The sequence below is a fragment of the Mobula hypostoma genome, chromosome 22, assembly GCF_963921235.1.
Source record: "Mobula hypostoma chromosome 22, sMobHyp1.1, whole genome shotgun sequence".
Lineage (NCBI taxonomy): Eukaryota > Metazoa > Chordata > Chondrichthyes > Myliobatiformes > Myliobatidae > Mobula > Mobula hypostoma.
In genome coordinates, this window is record NC_086118.1 from 21,107,936 (window position 1) to 21,122,809 (window position 14,874).

At 38.3% G+C, this 14,874-nt stretch overlaps 1 protein-coding gene across 1 annotated transcript in view; it reads right to left on the minus strand.

The window, feature by feature from the left end:
* The window catches only part of b3gntl1 (UDP-GlcNAc:betaGal beta-1,3-N-acetylglucosaminyltransferase-like 1), a 374,862-nt gene that overhangs the window by 67,858 nt on the left and 292,130 nt on the right, over nt 1–14,874 (minus strand). The window contains exons 10-11 of the mRNA XM_063030766.1: nt 9,216–9,284; nt 4,752–4,826 (exon numbers count right to left, since the gene is read on the minus strand). Of these exons, the coding sequence (XP_062886836.1) occupies nt 4,752–4,826; nt 9,216–9,284 (144 nt within the window). The remainder of the gene's footprint in view (nt 1–4,751; nt 4,827–9,215; nt 9,285–14,874) is intronic.

A 14,874-nucleotide genomic window follows, 5' to 3' on the forward strand; every position in this document is an offset into this window, starting at 1 on the left:
TATGGCTTTAATCTGATTGATCAATTCTAAACGTTCTTTATGAGTCTTTCTTTTCAAATTTGCTATATAAGAAATTATTTGACCTCTTAGATATGCTTTCATTGCATCCCAAACAACCTGACTTGAGGTTTCAGGTAATGTATTAGTATTTAAGAAGAAAGTTATCTGATCCTCCATGAATTTTACAAAGTCATTATCCAACAACAAGGTCGGATTAAAACGCCAGTGTTTATTTACTTGAGGGAGACCAGGAAAAACTATAGACAATGTAAGTGGGGCATGATCTGAAATCAACATACTCTCATAGTCACAGGAACGGACGGATGGAATCAACTGATTATCAATTAAAAAATAATCGATTCTAGTAAATGTATGATGTTCTTGTGAGAAAAAAAGAGTAATTTCTTTCATAGGGATGAAAAAAGCGCCAAATATCAGATATTCCATAATTGGAAAGAAAAATTGAATTGATAAAGCAGATTTACTTAATTGTCTAGGGATAGAGGAAGATCTGTCCAAGACTGGATCCAACCAGCAATTGAAATAAGAGAGTATGAGCTTAGTTCTGGCAATGAAAAAAGGTGGTCAAAAAACCCTACATCATCTGAATTAGGAGCATAAAGGTTGGTTAAAACTACCCGTGTATTATAAAGTTTCCCCGAAACAATAATAAAATGACCATTAGGATCAAAAATCTTATTATGAAGCTCAAGAGGAACATTTTTGTTTATAAGAATTGAAACGTCCCTCGCCTTGGCTTGAAAAGTTGAATGAAAATGTTGTCCTGCCCATCGTGCCATAAGACGAGAGTTATCTGAGTAACGAATATGTGTTTCTTGTAAAAAAATCTACCTCTGCTCTAAACTGTTTAAGATGTGCAAACATCCTCCCCCTTTTAACCGGATGATTCAAATCCCTAACATTCCAGCTTACAAAGTTCAACGGACTAACCATTGAACATAGGAAAAAAAAGATAGCAGGCATTGAACCATATCTGAAATTTATATGTCAACTCTGGAGCAAAGGTATAGAAGAAAAAAACAGGGCGAAATTATGTCCTGTATAGTGCAAATATGTCAAAATTCCGTATATAATATTAGCATTGGAGTTCCCACCTATACTCTCTGAACCTACAGCAAGAAAGCTGCAAATATAAAGCAGCAAGCTCTCCCCTAAAAAAACTAACCCCCTACTTGACTTCCAGTTAGGTAACATCTTAGTCGTCTCCACTCCAACAGTTAATACAGTAATGAAAAAAACACCAAAAAGCTTTAAGAATTGCAAACTAAACTTAACCTTAATAAGAAAAAACAATACAAAGTTTATAAATTGTAACATATGATAATTATCTAAAAAGAAACTTTACCCCAACCTACCCGCTAGAATTGATAAACAAAAAAAATCATCTGTAAACCCAATTATATAGAAAAAAAACTTTAACATCCAAGTAAATAATCCATCCAAATCATAAAAATAAGAAAAACGTAAACAGCATTTTGAAACACAAGAAAAAAAAATGCCAAAGGAAAATCCATTCGAAGGGATTTTCAATCCAAACCCGAAAATGAATTTAAAGGTACAGCATCGACTGCTGTTTAAAGTTAACATAATCTAACCAAGAGAAAAAAAAGTTCATTAACTTTTGAATAACTAAAATTATGAAAGATAGAGAGTAACATTAAGAAAATGGGAAAAAAAACACTTCAATAGGACAACATAGTTAAGCCACTAATTAATTAAATGCGACATCAACTTCATTTTAAATTTTTTAAAAATCTAGATTTGTAGAAAATGGAGACTGAAATCTGAAAAAAAACAGGAAACAGTTCAAAGAAGACGTCACTTCATGAATCGATAATAATTTCATAATGCGACACCAACTCCATTTTGAAGTGAAATCTCCATATTGAAAAATAGAAATCCATCATATCGAAATATATTGAATTAAATAGATAATAAAAGAGATAAAGATTAGAATATTAGAAAAAAATAAAGGAAATAACCGTTATCTAAAAAAAAATGAAAAAGGCTGAAAAGAAAAAAAAAATCACATCATATCTGACGAACTTGAAGTATCAGATAGGCTATCAATGAAGGTCTGCACCTCTGCGACCGAATCGAAACGCTTAAAATCGCCGTTCTCGAGCTTGATTCGGAGCTGGGCTGCGTAGGCAAGAGAAGGGTAAAGTCCTCAATTATAAAAAACATTCATTACTCCTCTGTATTCATCACGTTGACTCATAACTTGAGGTGTATAGTTCTCTACTAAACGGATAGCATGACCTTTATATTGAAGTGTTTTACATCGGTGAGCTACTTTAATTAGTAAATCCTTGATTTGGTAACGATGAAGGCGAATTATGACTGGACGTGGTCTCTGGCCGTCCACTGAGCGAGATGTAAAGATACGATGCGCTCGATCGATCTCTGGAGGACTGGAAAGTATTTCACTTCCAAAAATCTCACATAGAAAGTTCGAGAAAAATTTGACAGGAGATCCGCTTTCAACAGCCTCCGGCAAGCTGAGAATTCGAAGATTTTTGCGTCTACTCGTGCTTTCAAGATCCATAACTTTAGAAGTTAACTTGCTATTGTGCTCTTTAAGGGTAGAGCAAACTTTTTCCAGTTCTTGACAACGACCATCTAGCTTCTCCGTAACTTCTTCAACTTGTGATAAACGCTGAATGTGATTCTCCAGTGTAGAGTTAGGTTTATCCAGTTTCAATTCCAACGAACCAAATCAGGAAAATCTATCTTGTCAGGTTTCTTCTAACAGCATCACAATTTCACTCAAGGTGGCTCCCGATGGAATGTCTTTTTTTGCCGATTTAGTAGCCTTAGGAACACTCATTGCGTAGCCAGTAGATTCAATAGCGGGAGGAAGAGTAAGAAGTAAAATAAAAAAATGCAGGTGTATGAAATGGAGCGGAGCAATAGTTTTAGCGACTTAAGCTGTCGCCATCTTAACCAGAAGTCCGCCACTTTCTTTTTGCAGTTGAATTACTATTGCTTTTGTGGCAGGTGACTACAATTGTCCGTCTCATGTAACATTTGAACCCTATTATCCATGCGCAGGTCAGCCACTAACAGGAAGCCACAAAGGGAAACCCATGTATTTATGTAATATTTTCTGTATTATTATTACTAAAATAACTCAAATCTTTTTTATATAAAATCTGTAGACCTATAATGGTGGTAGGCACATTACAGTGGGTCCAGGTCCTTTAGGCAAAAATTAATTCTACCAAAGATCGACCTCTCAAAGCAATTGATCAGAGAAGATAGTCATTGAGGCAACCCACCCTACTCTTAGTTGGCACCAGTAGGATTGATACCCTTTTGAAGCAGGCAGGAACCTCTGACTGCAGCAGTAAGACATTGAAGACGTCCTTGAATACTGCCACCAGCTGGCTGACACAGCGTCCTACCCGGTACACCATCAAGCCCCGCACCTTGCGAGAGTTCACCCGCTTGAAAGATGTTCTGAAGTTGGCCTTTGAAAGAGATATCACAGGGCTGCCAGAGGGATTCGCACAGGCGTAGCTTTATTGTCTCTGTCAAAGCGTGCATAAAAGGTGTTGAGCTCATCTGGGAGTGAAGCATCAGAACCATTTATGATGTCAGGTTTTGCTCAATGATGCATAATCTGAACCCAGTTCTTATGAATTGGTTGAGAACAATGCAAGTGAAGTACCTAGAGCCAGATCTGAAAAGGAGGAGAGGTTTTGGAGCAGTCATGTGGTTAACAAGACTGGGTTGCTTCACTACCTGATTGGTAAGTGGGAAGTGTGCATCCTTGCTGTGCTATTTCAGCTTAAATTTTGAGTCCAAACAACTACAAATGGAATTTAGTTCAAATCAGATCAAGGTCCATTTTTGGCAAAGTCAAATCTTAAACTATTTACAATGGCAGCATTCAAGAAGATTTTTAAGCCATATATTGTGAATGCAATTTTAAAATTCTGGTAGTACTCAGCAGTTTAGGTGGCATTTGTGGGGAGTGAAAGGTCATTAACCTGAAACTTTAATTTGGTTCCCCTCTCTACAGCTTCCACTTGAACTATTAAACATTTCCAGTGCTTTCTGCTTTTACTTCAGATTTTCAACATCTGCAGTCTTTTAATTCCAAATATGCATTGCATTACTTTTTGCAGATCTGATATGTACCTTTTACAGTCAAGCATTCTCCAGCTGGGATGAGGAAAAACCTAACTGGAGGATCACACTTAATTTACATGAAAATTTTATTAATCCAGCATGCTCGAGGCCTTGTAGCAGTTCCGGACTATGAGGACACCAATACAGGTCTAATTCTTTATTCAGATACAGCTTGGAATAAGTCCTTCGGCCCTTCGAGTCGCAGCACCCAACAATCCCCTGATTTAATCCTAGTCTGATCATAGGACAATTTACAATGACCAATTAACCTACCAACCCGTACGTCTTTGGAGTGCGGGAGGAAACCAGAGCACCCGGAGGAAACGGGGACAACATACGAACTCCTTACAGGCAGCGAAGGTAACCACTACCTTATCGTGCTGCCAATTCAGAAGTGTTGAGATGATACAAAGTAGTTTGTTAAATTTTCTAGTGAACCAGGTGAGCTTAAAGGGAGCAATGGAAGCAGGGCCCTGGTTAGAAGTCCAGAACAACTGGACTCCAGTGTGTTTAAAAGAGTGCCTTGCAGCTGTGTTGATTCTATCATTAATGCATTGTACATTTATTAATTAAAAACAAGTATTCTCACTCACCAGCTTCACACAGATGATGAAAGGGAGCTTGGCTTCCGTAAAATGGCAAATGGGAATCTTTGGCTTGGGTTTGATCTAGGAGAAGCGAGCACATTTGTTAGGGTCTCTATAGTAAGGGTGCTACATAAATGTACGTTGCTATAAATTTGCAACACATAAAACGTATTGTGTATTTGTATATGTCAAGAATGCACTCTATTTGTAACTATAATTTATATCTTGGAAGTTATAAAATAAATCAGTTTTGGTGTTAAGAGAATGGTGTATTTGCACCCATCCCTACCACCTCGCTGGCCTGGCAGTCTTACACACCAAGATGAGTGGATAGTGACCTGTCCCACTCTCTGACACTGCAGCATGCTGTAAGAAGTATTTTCTCTTTAGGAAGTGATTGGGACTTTTAAACTATCACCAACCAACTCTTAAGATTGCCCTCACTAACAATTTACACCAGACAGTTTATCACACAAAAGGTATAACATTTTATTTTAAAGATAAGAATTATGCAAAATTTGTATCAACACAATAAAAAATTGTGAAGGTAGATTCCGTATCAATTAAAGAGAAAATCCCAGAGCACAACACATGGAAACATTTGATAAGCCCAAAGGCCAGGTTATAAGAAGAGTTGTGAATGCCTGACCATCGAATCCTTGTAATTTCTGAGCATAACATCTACAAGTAAAATGAATAAGCACTGTTGTGATGTCAAACATACAGTATATATTGGTAATCATGATGCAAGATAAATTCTATGTAAAATTTGTGCCTTTTATTGGTTTTCCCTTTACAGATGCTCTCTACTAGAAGTGGGAAAAGACTTAATCACAGATTTTTGTCACCCATTACATGGAATATTCTGTCATCAGAGGATCCTGTCTCTGACCCAGGATAACTCAGCCAATTGATTGCCGGATGCTGAAGGCATTTTGGGAAGTTTATGGTAAAGAGTTCAGCACAGGGTGCATTAGGATGTATGCCCCTTGCCAGTACAAAATGGTTACACCTTACAAAGAGTGAACTTCTTCCGTTAAACATGCAGGTTCCAAGTTATGAATGTTTACCATTCAGATTGGTTACCAATTACTTATTTAGGGGTCAAAATTACTAGGAAGCACAAGGATTTATTTAAAGCTAATTTTTTACCTTTATTGGATCAGATTAAATGTTTGCTTTACTAAATGGTCACCAATGTCTTTGTCATTTATTGGCCGGATCAATGCTGTTAAGATGATTATTTTACCTAAATTTTTATATTTATTTCAAGCATTGCCAATTCTTATTTCAAGATCCTTTTTTGATAATGTTGACTCTAAAATTTCTTCATACATATGGCAGAACAAAAATCCTAGATCAGGTAAAAGATACTTACAGAAGCCCAAAAAGCAGGGTGGTTTGGCATTGCCCAACTTCAGATTTTACTACTGGGCAATTAATATTTGATATTTAAAATTTTGGACATAAAACTTGGATACAATTTCTAGTCCACATTGGGTAAATCGTGAATGTAAATCCGTACGAGGGTTTTCATTGGGATCTATTTTAGGGACCTCGCTTCCCTTTGCTCTTTCAAAATTGAATAAACAGATGAATAATCCAATAGTTGAATATACTCTTCGAATATGTTTTCAATTTTGAAAATTTTCTGGGTTGAATCAATTTGTCTTAGTAAGCCCTATTATATCTAATTTTTTTTTCAACCCTCTATTATGGACCAAGCTTATTTGGTCTGGAAGACAAAAGGAATAATATGATTTTGTGATCTATTTTTGGAAAATTGTTTTATGTCTTTTGAACAATTATCTAATAAATATAATTTACCTAGATCCCACTTCTTTAGATATTTACAGATTAGAAACTTCTTAAATACTGTTCTTACTACCTTTCTGAATCTATATCCAATGGATATTATGGAAAAAATTTTAGATTTAAATCCCTCTCAAAAAGGTTTAATAGCAATTATTTATAATATGATTATGAAAATTAATCCAGATGTATCTAATAAAATTAAGAACGATTGGGAAAGGGAACTTAACCTCACTTTACCTACAGAGAAATGGGAAAAAAAATTTCAATTAGTTAATTCTTCCTCTGTATGTGCTAAACATGTGTTGATACAGTTTTAAAGTAGTACATGGGGCTCATATGTCTAAGGATAAATTATCTTGTTATTACTTGCATATAAATCCGATATGTGACAGGTGTCATTCTGAGACAGCTTCCTGAACTCATATGTTTTGGTCATGTCCTCTGTTGAAGAAATATTGGAAAGATATCTTTATCCTTTATTGTCGCCAAACAATTGAACGTATAATCATCACAGCGCTATTTGATTCTGCGCTTCCCGCTCCCTGGAGTACAAATCAATAGTAAATATTAAAAATTTAAATTATAAGTCATAAATAGAAAATAGAAAATGGAAAGTAAGGTAGTGCAAAACGAGAGGCAGGTCCGGATATTTAGAGGGTACGGCCCTGATCTGGGTCAGGATCCATTCAACAGTCTTATCACAGTTGGAAAGAAGCTTTGATATTATTTCAATTGTTCTGCATATTGATTTTACAACCTCACCCTATTACTACAATTTTTGGTTTACCAATGATAGAACAAAGTCATTTGACCTCTTCATCATGTCGGATGATTGCATTCGTTACATTAATGGCTAGAAGATCCATACTATTGAATTGGAAAGAGATTAATCCTCCTACTACATTTCAATGGATCTCTCAAACTATGCCTCGTTTAAATTTAGAAAAAAATAGAAGTGTCACTTATGATCCTTCTATTAAATTTGAAGAGACTTGGAGGTCATTTATTTGATACTTTCATATGTTGTAGTTTGACCCTCTCCAATTCTATTCTGCTACTTTTAAATATATGGAGAGAGGAACAGAGTTACTGACACTATTGGTTTTATCTGATGTTACATAATAGCCCATTTCTTTTTCTTTTTTAATTTAGTTGATTAGTTTGATTTAGATTAGGGTTTTTTTTTCCCTATTGGGACATTTTTTTTTCTTTTTTCTTTTTCCATGATATTTTTGTATATTTTTTTTCTATATACTACTTATTTGTACTCAGTAAGATTTTGGGAGGTTAATATTTATGTATTAACTGTGTTTTTGTCTATATATACTGATTATCAACAATGTAATCCCAATAGCTTTGTATCAATTCATGGTATTGTTTGAAAATTTGATATTAAGAAGAAGATTGAAAAAGAAAGAACAAAGAGACTATAAATACAGGCTTAATCCAGCATCAAGGTCAACATCACTATGGTGAAAAAGGTCTGTCCTCTGGGTGGAGAATTTCATTCTATTTTTCTATTGTCTACTTGGTGCAAACAAATATCTGACACTACAGGAGTTTGGTATCACTAAAAAAGTGATGCCCTAAAATTGGAGACAGGAAGGAATTCAGCTATTCAGAGTGTTAAACCTGTACCAGTCAGTAATTCTTACCAATTTGCAAAGTGATATTTCTGCAAGCTATTAGTTAATATCAGTTAGATCTGATCTGCCAATCATTAATCTTTATTTTAATAATATTAAATCTATTTTGTGTAGAAGCTATTCTAAGCTCCCATTTCTCAGATTACACAGGATTGATATATCAGCATGCATACAAAGTCATTGTTACAGAAACTTCAGTATTAATTATAAAGTTGTGGATATACTTGAGGGATTTATAATGGACGAAGTCGACAATGTGAGAGAAAGCACATAGCATTTTAGACAGAAATTGAGGTCTTATGTGAATGAGTGTTCCTGAAGTTAACACTGCAACACCTTAACTTCTCAATCCACTACTAAAAGACACACAGAAGATGAGTATAACATATGATCTCTAAACCAGAGGATCATCAGAAAATAACCTGTAGTAGATGAGAAGAAAATGCCATACATGTTGTGGAACAGTGCATTCACTTTCATTAAACACTGTGTAGTCTTCTCTGTCTCATGGCTGCTTATACTGCACATGTGTTGTGAATACTGTCAGATAGAAAAAGAGATGCTATTAATAGGAAGATTTTTCTCCTACACCCCTCACCCCACTCTTCCACCAAATCAGCTCTCTTTTCCTCATCCCAAATCAGGATAGGGAATTCAATCTTTAAGGAATTCCTAGGTGAAATATCCAAGGAGTTCATGGGTAAATCCAAACACCCTGCTGGTCTCTGGAGATCCATGTCCCTAAAAATGAACAGACTGTAATATTTAAACGCAAACAACAGGAATTCTGCAGATGCTGGAAATTCAAGCAACATACATCAAAGTTGCTGGTTCACCAGCAACTTTGATGTATGTAGACTGTAATATTCAAGTCTAAATCGCTGATTGGGTGTGAGGGTTTTGTGCAGAGGTGCGGATTGTGCAGAGCTGGGGTGCTAGTTTTGTGCTGTAGGCTGTACTTGTGTAAACCCATGTCATTAAACTGCCATTTACAAAAAAAGGAATTTACCTTTGATTCTTCATAAGTATAGAAGCCCTTTGTTATCTTGCTTTGATCCACATCACAGAAGGAGACAACCTAGACAGAAACATGGCAGGAACTGTAGTTAGCTATATATACAAGCAATGTCATGCAACAAGCTCAAATGGTGACTTGAAAAACTATTCAGCCCCCATCCACAACTATTTTCACATTTTACTGTCTCATTGTCAAAATTTAAAATATGTTGAAGTAGAAATCCTTGAGCTAATCTACAAAGCAATGTGCGTCATGTCAAATCAAAAGAAAAATTCCAAAACCAGTCAACAATTTCTGAAAAATTAAAAACTAAAATTGTAAATTGAAGACGTATTCATCCCCTTTGTAATTACAATGCTAACTTTCCTCGGGTGCAATACTGTATATTACCTTACCAACTCACCCAATTTGTTGATATAGAAAATTGGAGGTTCACCTGAATAAATGCCCCCTCTCTCTGGAAGCTACAAGAGCATGGTAGATTTTCAGCAGACCAAACCAAAATGAAGACAAAAGAGCTTTCAAGGCAAGTCATAACAATGATAATACAGAAGCACAAATCTGGAGAAGGGTACAAGACCATCTCAAAGGCGCTGAACATACCTCAGAAGTTTGTGTAGGGGAACATTTTGCATCCAGTTACCACAATGCCATTAGTTTCAACGTGAATATGTGAAAAGATAGGTCTGGTCCATGGGTTGAGATTCTAAGTTGCAGAAAGGCTGATTTTGATGGTATCAGAAATGATTTGGCAAGTGTGGATTGGGACAGGGTGATTTCTGGCAAAGGTGTACTTGGTAAGTGGAAGGCCTTCAAAAACAAAATTTTGAGAGTACAAAGCTTGTATGTGCCCGTCAGAATAAAAGGTAAAGATAACAAGTGTAGGGAACACACATCAAAGTTGCTGGTGAACGCAGCAGGCCAGGCAGCATCTCTAGGAAGAGGTACAGTCGACGTTTCGGGCCGAGACCGTAGGGAACCTTGGTTTTCAAGAGATATTGAGGCCCTGGCTGAGAGAAAAAAGGTGTCTCGCAGTTAGAGGCAAACAGAAACAAATTAGGTGTCTATGGAATATAAGATATGCAAGGGAACACTTAAAAAAGAAATCAGGAAGGCTAAAAGAAGACATGAAGTTGCTCTAGCAGACAAGGTGAAGGAGAATTCTATGAGATGTTACAATATATTAAGAGCAAGAGGATTGCAAAGGACAAATTGTTTCCCTGGGAGATCAGAATGATAATCCATGTGTGGGGCCAAAACAGATCTTAGATAAATTCTTTGCACCTGTATTTACTCAGGAGATGGACATAGAAGTGAGACAAAGTGGCATAACCTTCATGGATGCTGCACAGATTACAGAGGAGGTGTTTGCTACCCTGAGGCAAATCAGGGTGGATAAATCCCCAGGACCTGAGAAGATGTTTCCTCAGACCCTATAGGAGGCAAGTGCAGAAATTGCTGGGACCCGAGCAGAGATATTTAAATCACCCATAGCAACAGGGGAAAGACCAGAGGACTGGAGGATAGCAAATGTGTTTCGCTGTTTAAAAAAGGCTTTAAACATATATCTGGAAATTATAGGCCAGTGAGCCTGACGGCAGTTGTGGAAAGTTATTAGAAGGTATTCTAAGGGACCAGACATATAAGTATTTAGATGGGCGTGGACTAATTAATGATAGTCAGCATGGCGTCGTGCATGGTAGGCCATGTCTAACCAATCTTGTCTAAACAGTAATCAGTTTTTCGAGGAAGGTACCAGGAAAGCGGATGAAGGCAAGGCAGTGGATGTTGTCTACGTGGACTTTAGTAGTGCACTTGACAGGGTCCTGCATGGGGCTGGTCAGGAAGGTTCAGTCACTCAGCATTCAGGATAGGGTAGTACGAGGGGTGATTGATAAGTTTGTGGCCTAAGGTAGAAGGAGTCAATATTAGAAAACCTAGCACATTTATTTTTCAACATAGTCCCCTCCTACATTTACACACTTAGTCCAGCAGTCATGGAGCATACGGATCCCTTCTTTGTAGAAGTCGGCGTCTTGGACCTCCAGAAGTAGTCCACAGCAGGGGTGATTGATCAGTTCGTGGACTAAGGTAGAAGGAGATGAGTTATACAGCTCTCATTATATGCATGTGCAGTTCAACTCTTTGAGTGATGATGCAGAAAGTTTGAAATTAATAACTCATCTCCTTCTACCTTAGGCCACGAACTGATCAATCACCCCTGCTGTGGACCACTTTCTGGAGGTCCAAGATGCCGACTTCTACAAAGAAGGGATCCGTATGCTCCACGACCACTGGACTAAGTGTGTAAATGTAGGAGGGGACTATGTTGAAAAATAAATGTGCTAGGTTTTCTAAAATTGACTCCTTCTACCATAGGCCACAAACTTATCAATCACCCCTCGTAAATTGGAATAGACGTTGGTTTTGTGGGAGAAGCCAGAGGGTGGTAGTAGGGGGTCGCCTCTCTGACCGGAGGCTTGTGATTAGTGGTGTGCTGTGGGGATTGGTGCTGGATCCTATGTTGTTTGTCATCTACATCTGTGAACTGGATGATAATATCGTTAAATGGATCAGCAAATTTTTGGATGACACCAAGATTGGGGGTGTAGTGGACAGTGAGGAAGGCTATCATGGCTTACAGTGGGATCTGCATCAGCTGGAAAAATGGGCTGGAAAACGGCAGATGGAATGTAATGCAGACAAGTGTAAGGTTTTGCACTTCAGTAGGACCGACTAGGGTAGGTCTTACATAGTGAATGGTTGGGCATTGAAGAGTGTGGCAGAACAAAGCGATCCGGGAATACAGGTCCATAATTTATGAAAGTGGTGTCACAGGTAAATAGGGTCAAAAAGAAAGCTTTTGGCACTTTGTCCTTCGTAAATCAATGCATTGAGAACAGGAGGTGGGATGTTATGTTGAAGTTGTGTAAGACATTGGTGAGGCCTAATTTGGAGTATTGTATGCAGCTTTGGTCACCTACCTACAGGACAGATGTCAATAAGGTTGAAAGAGTATGGAGAAAATTGACAAGGATGTTGCTGGATCTGGAGGACCTGCGTTATAAGGAAAGATTGAATAGGTTAGAACTGTATTCTTTAGAATTGAGAGGAGATTTGAACGAGATATACAAAATTATGAGGGGTATAGATAGAGTAAATGTAAGCAGGTCTTATTCCACAAAGGTGGATGGGACTACAGCCAGAAGTCATGGGTTAGGGGTGAAAGGTGAGAAGTTTAAAGGGAGCATGAGTGGAAACTTCTTCACTTAGAGTGTTGAGAGAGTGTAGAATGAGCTGCCAGCACAAGTGGTGCATGGGAGCTCGATTTCAATGTTTAAGAGAAGTCTGGATAGGTACATGGATGGTAGGGAAATGGAGGACCACGGTTCCCGTGCAGGTCGATGGGAGTAGGGAATTTAAATGATTTTGGCAAGGATTAGATGGCCTGAAGGCCCTGCTTCTGTGCTGTACTTCTCTATGACTCTATACCTTGGAGCTCAGTGCAGTCCATTGTGAAAAAATGGAAAAAAATATACCACAGTCACACTGCCTAGGTCAAGCTGTCCCTCTAAACTTAGTCATCGAAGAAGAATGTCATTTGTAAGAATGGTTCCTATGACAGAACCAGTCACTCTGTTGGAGCTGCAGATGTCAGTGGCTGCAAATGGAGATTAAGTTTATGACTCCACAATCTCTAAGGCCTTGCACAAAAAAGGCATTTATGGAAGAGTGGCAAGGAAGAAGCCTGGATAAAAAAAAAGGCATATCCTTGCCTATAAAGATTTCACAAAGCATAACTTCGAAGAATCTATAAGGTCTTGGAAGAAAGTCTTGTGGTCAGATGAGATTATAGTGGAACTTTCTGGCCTCAACACTAAGTGGTACGTGTGGCATCTGGTCAGCAATGATGGGCAGATGAATGCTACTAAATACAGAGAGAGATCCTGGATAGAAATCTGCTATCCTCTGCCATAAAGTTTAAACTGGGAAGGATGTTAATCTTTCAGGAGGAAAATAACCAAAAGCACATTGTCAGAGCAACCATGGAGTGGCTTCAATTGAAGAAAATTGATGTTATTGAGTGGCTCAGTCAGAGTCCTGACCTTAACCCGATTGAACATCTCTGGCAAGACTTCAACATTGCTGTCCACCACTACTCTCCCAACTAACTCGGCACAGCTTGAGCAACTTTGCAAAGAGGAATGGGCAAATCTTGTTCCATCATGTTGATATAGACTTATCTAAAAAGACTACTGTCTGTAATAGCTGAGAGAGGTTGTTCAACCAAGTACTGAGCAAAGAGGGATGAATACTTTTGAATTGTTGACACCTGCATTTTTGAATTTTTAGTTTTTCATGCTTTACAATTTTACCTGTTTTGGGGCTCGACTATGAAAAAAAGGCAGCATGTGATTCACAAATAAAAATTCTCAGTTAACTTGATCAAAATCGCTGGTTGTAATACTCATTTATGTGAACAAAGGGTTGGGGGCTGAATACCTTTACAAGACACTGTATCCGCATGCTGATCTCGTTTAAATATTCAACAGCTGTTTGTAGTGAAATACAGCTGGAAATGTAGCATGAGGATTTGCTGTAACTTCATTAGGCTCCTCTCCATCTATATTACAAATTTCACCTTTGTATACAATCCATACAAACCAAAAATGTTTCTGTTTGTTTAATCCTGACAATGATTTTCAAGATTCAGGATTCAAGATTTTGTAAGCAAGGGTAAAGAGAACAAAATTATTTGGATTAACAGTGAGGTCAATGAGTATCATGCAACTCAGAAATCCAGGTTGTTTAAATGTATTACATCTTTATGAGCTGAGAAATTTAACAATTCTACCCCAAGATTTTTCACATATATTGCAGTTTGTGTTAATTTAAGTCAAATCAAGTTTATTATAAACACAAAATATTCTGCAGATGCTGGGGTCAAAGCAGTACGCACAGCATGCTGGAGGAACTCAGCAGGTCGGGCAGCATCCGTGGAAATGAACAGTCAACGTTTCGGGCCGGGACCGTTCGACAGGACTGAAGAGGGAGGGGGCCGGGGCCCTATAAAGAAGGTGGGGGGAGGGTGGGAAGGATAAGGCTGGTAGGTGCCAGATGAAAAACCAGTAAGGGTAAAAATCAAGAGGTGGGGAAGGGGAAGCAGGGAGGGGATAGGCAGGAAAGGTGAAGAAGGAATAGGGGAAAACACAATGGGTAGTAGAAGGAGGCGGAACCATTAGGGAGGTGATAGGCAGCTGGAGGAGGGGGTAGAGTGGAACTGGGATGGGGGAAGGGAGGGGGAGGGAATTACCAGAAGTTGGAGAACTCAATGTTCATGCCAAGGGGCTGGAGACTACCCAGATAGTATATGAGGTGTTGTTCCTCCAACCTGAGTTTGGCCTCATCATGGCAGTAGAGGAGGCCATATATGGACATATCCGAATGGGAATGTGAGGCAGAGTTGAAGTGGGTGGCAACCGGGAGATCCTGTCTGTTGTGGCGGACTCCATTTTGTCACCCATAGTTCAGTCCCTCCCCACCTACATCCGAGATACATCCCATGCCCTCCACCTCTTCAATAACTTCCAATTCCCCGGTCCCGACCGCTTCATTTTCACTGTGGATGTCCAATCCTCAGACACCTCCA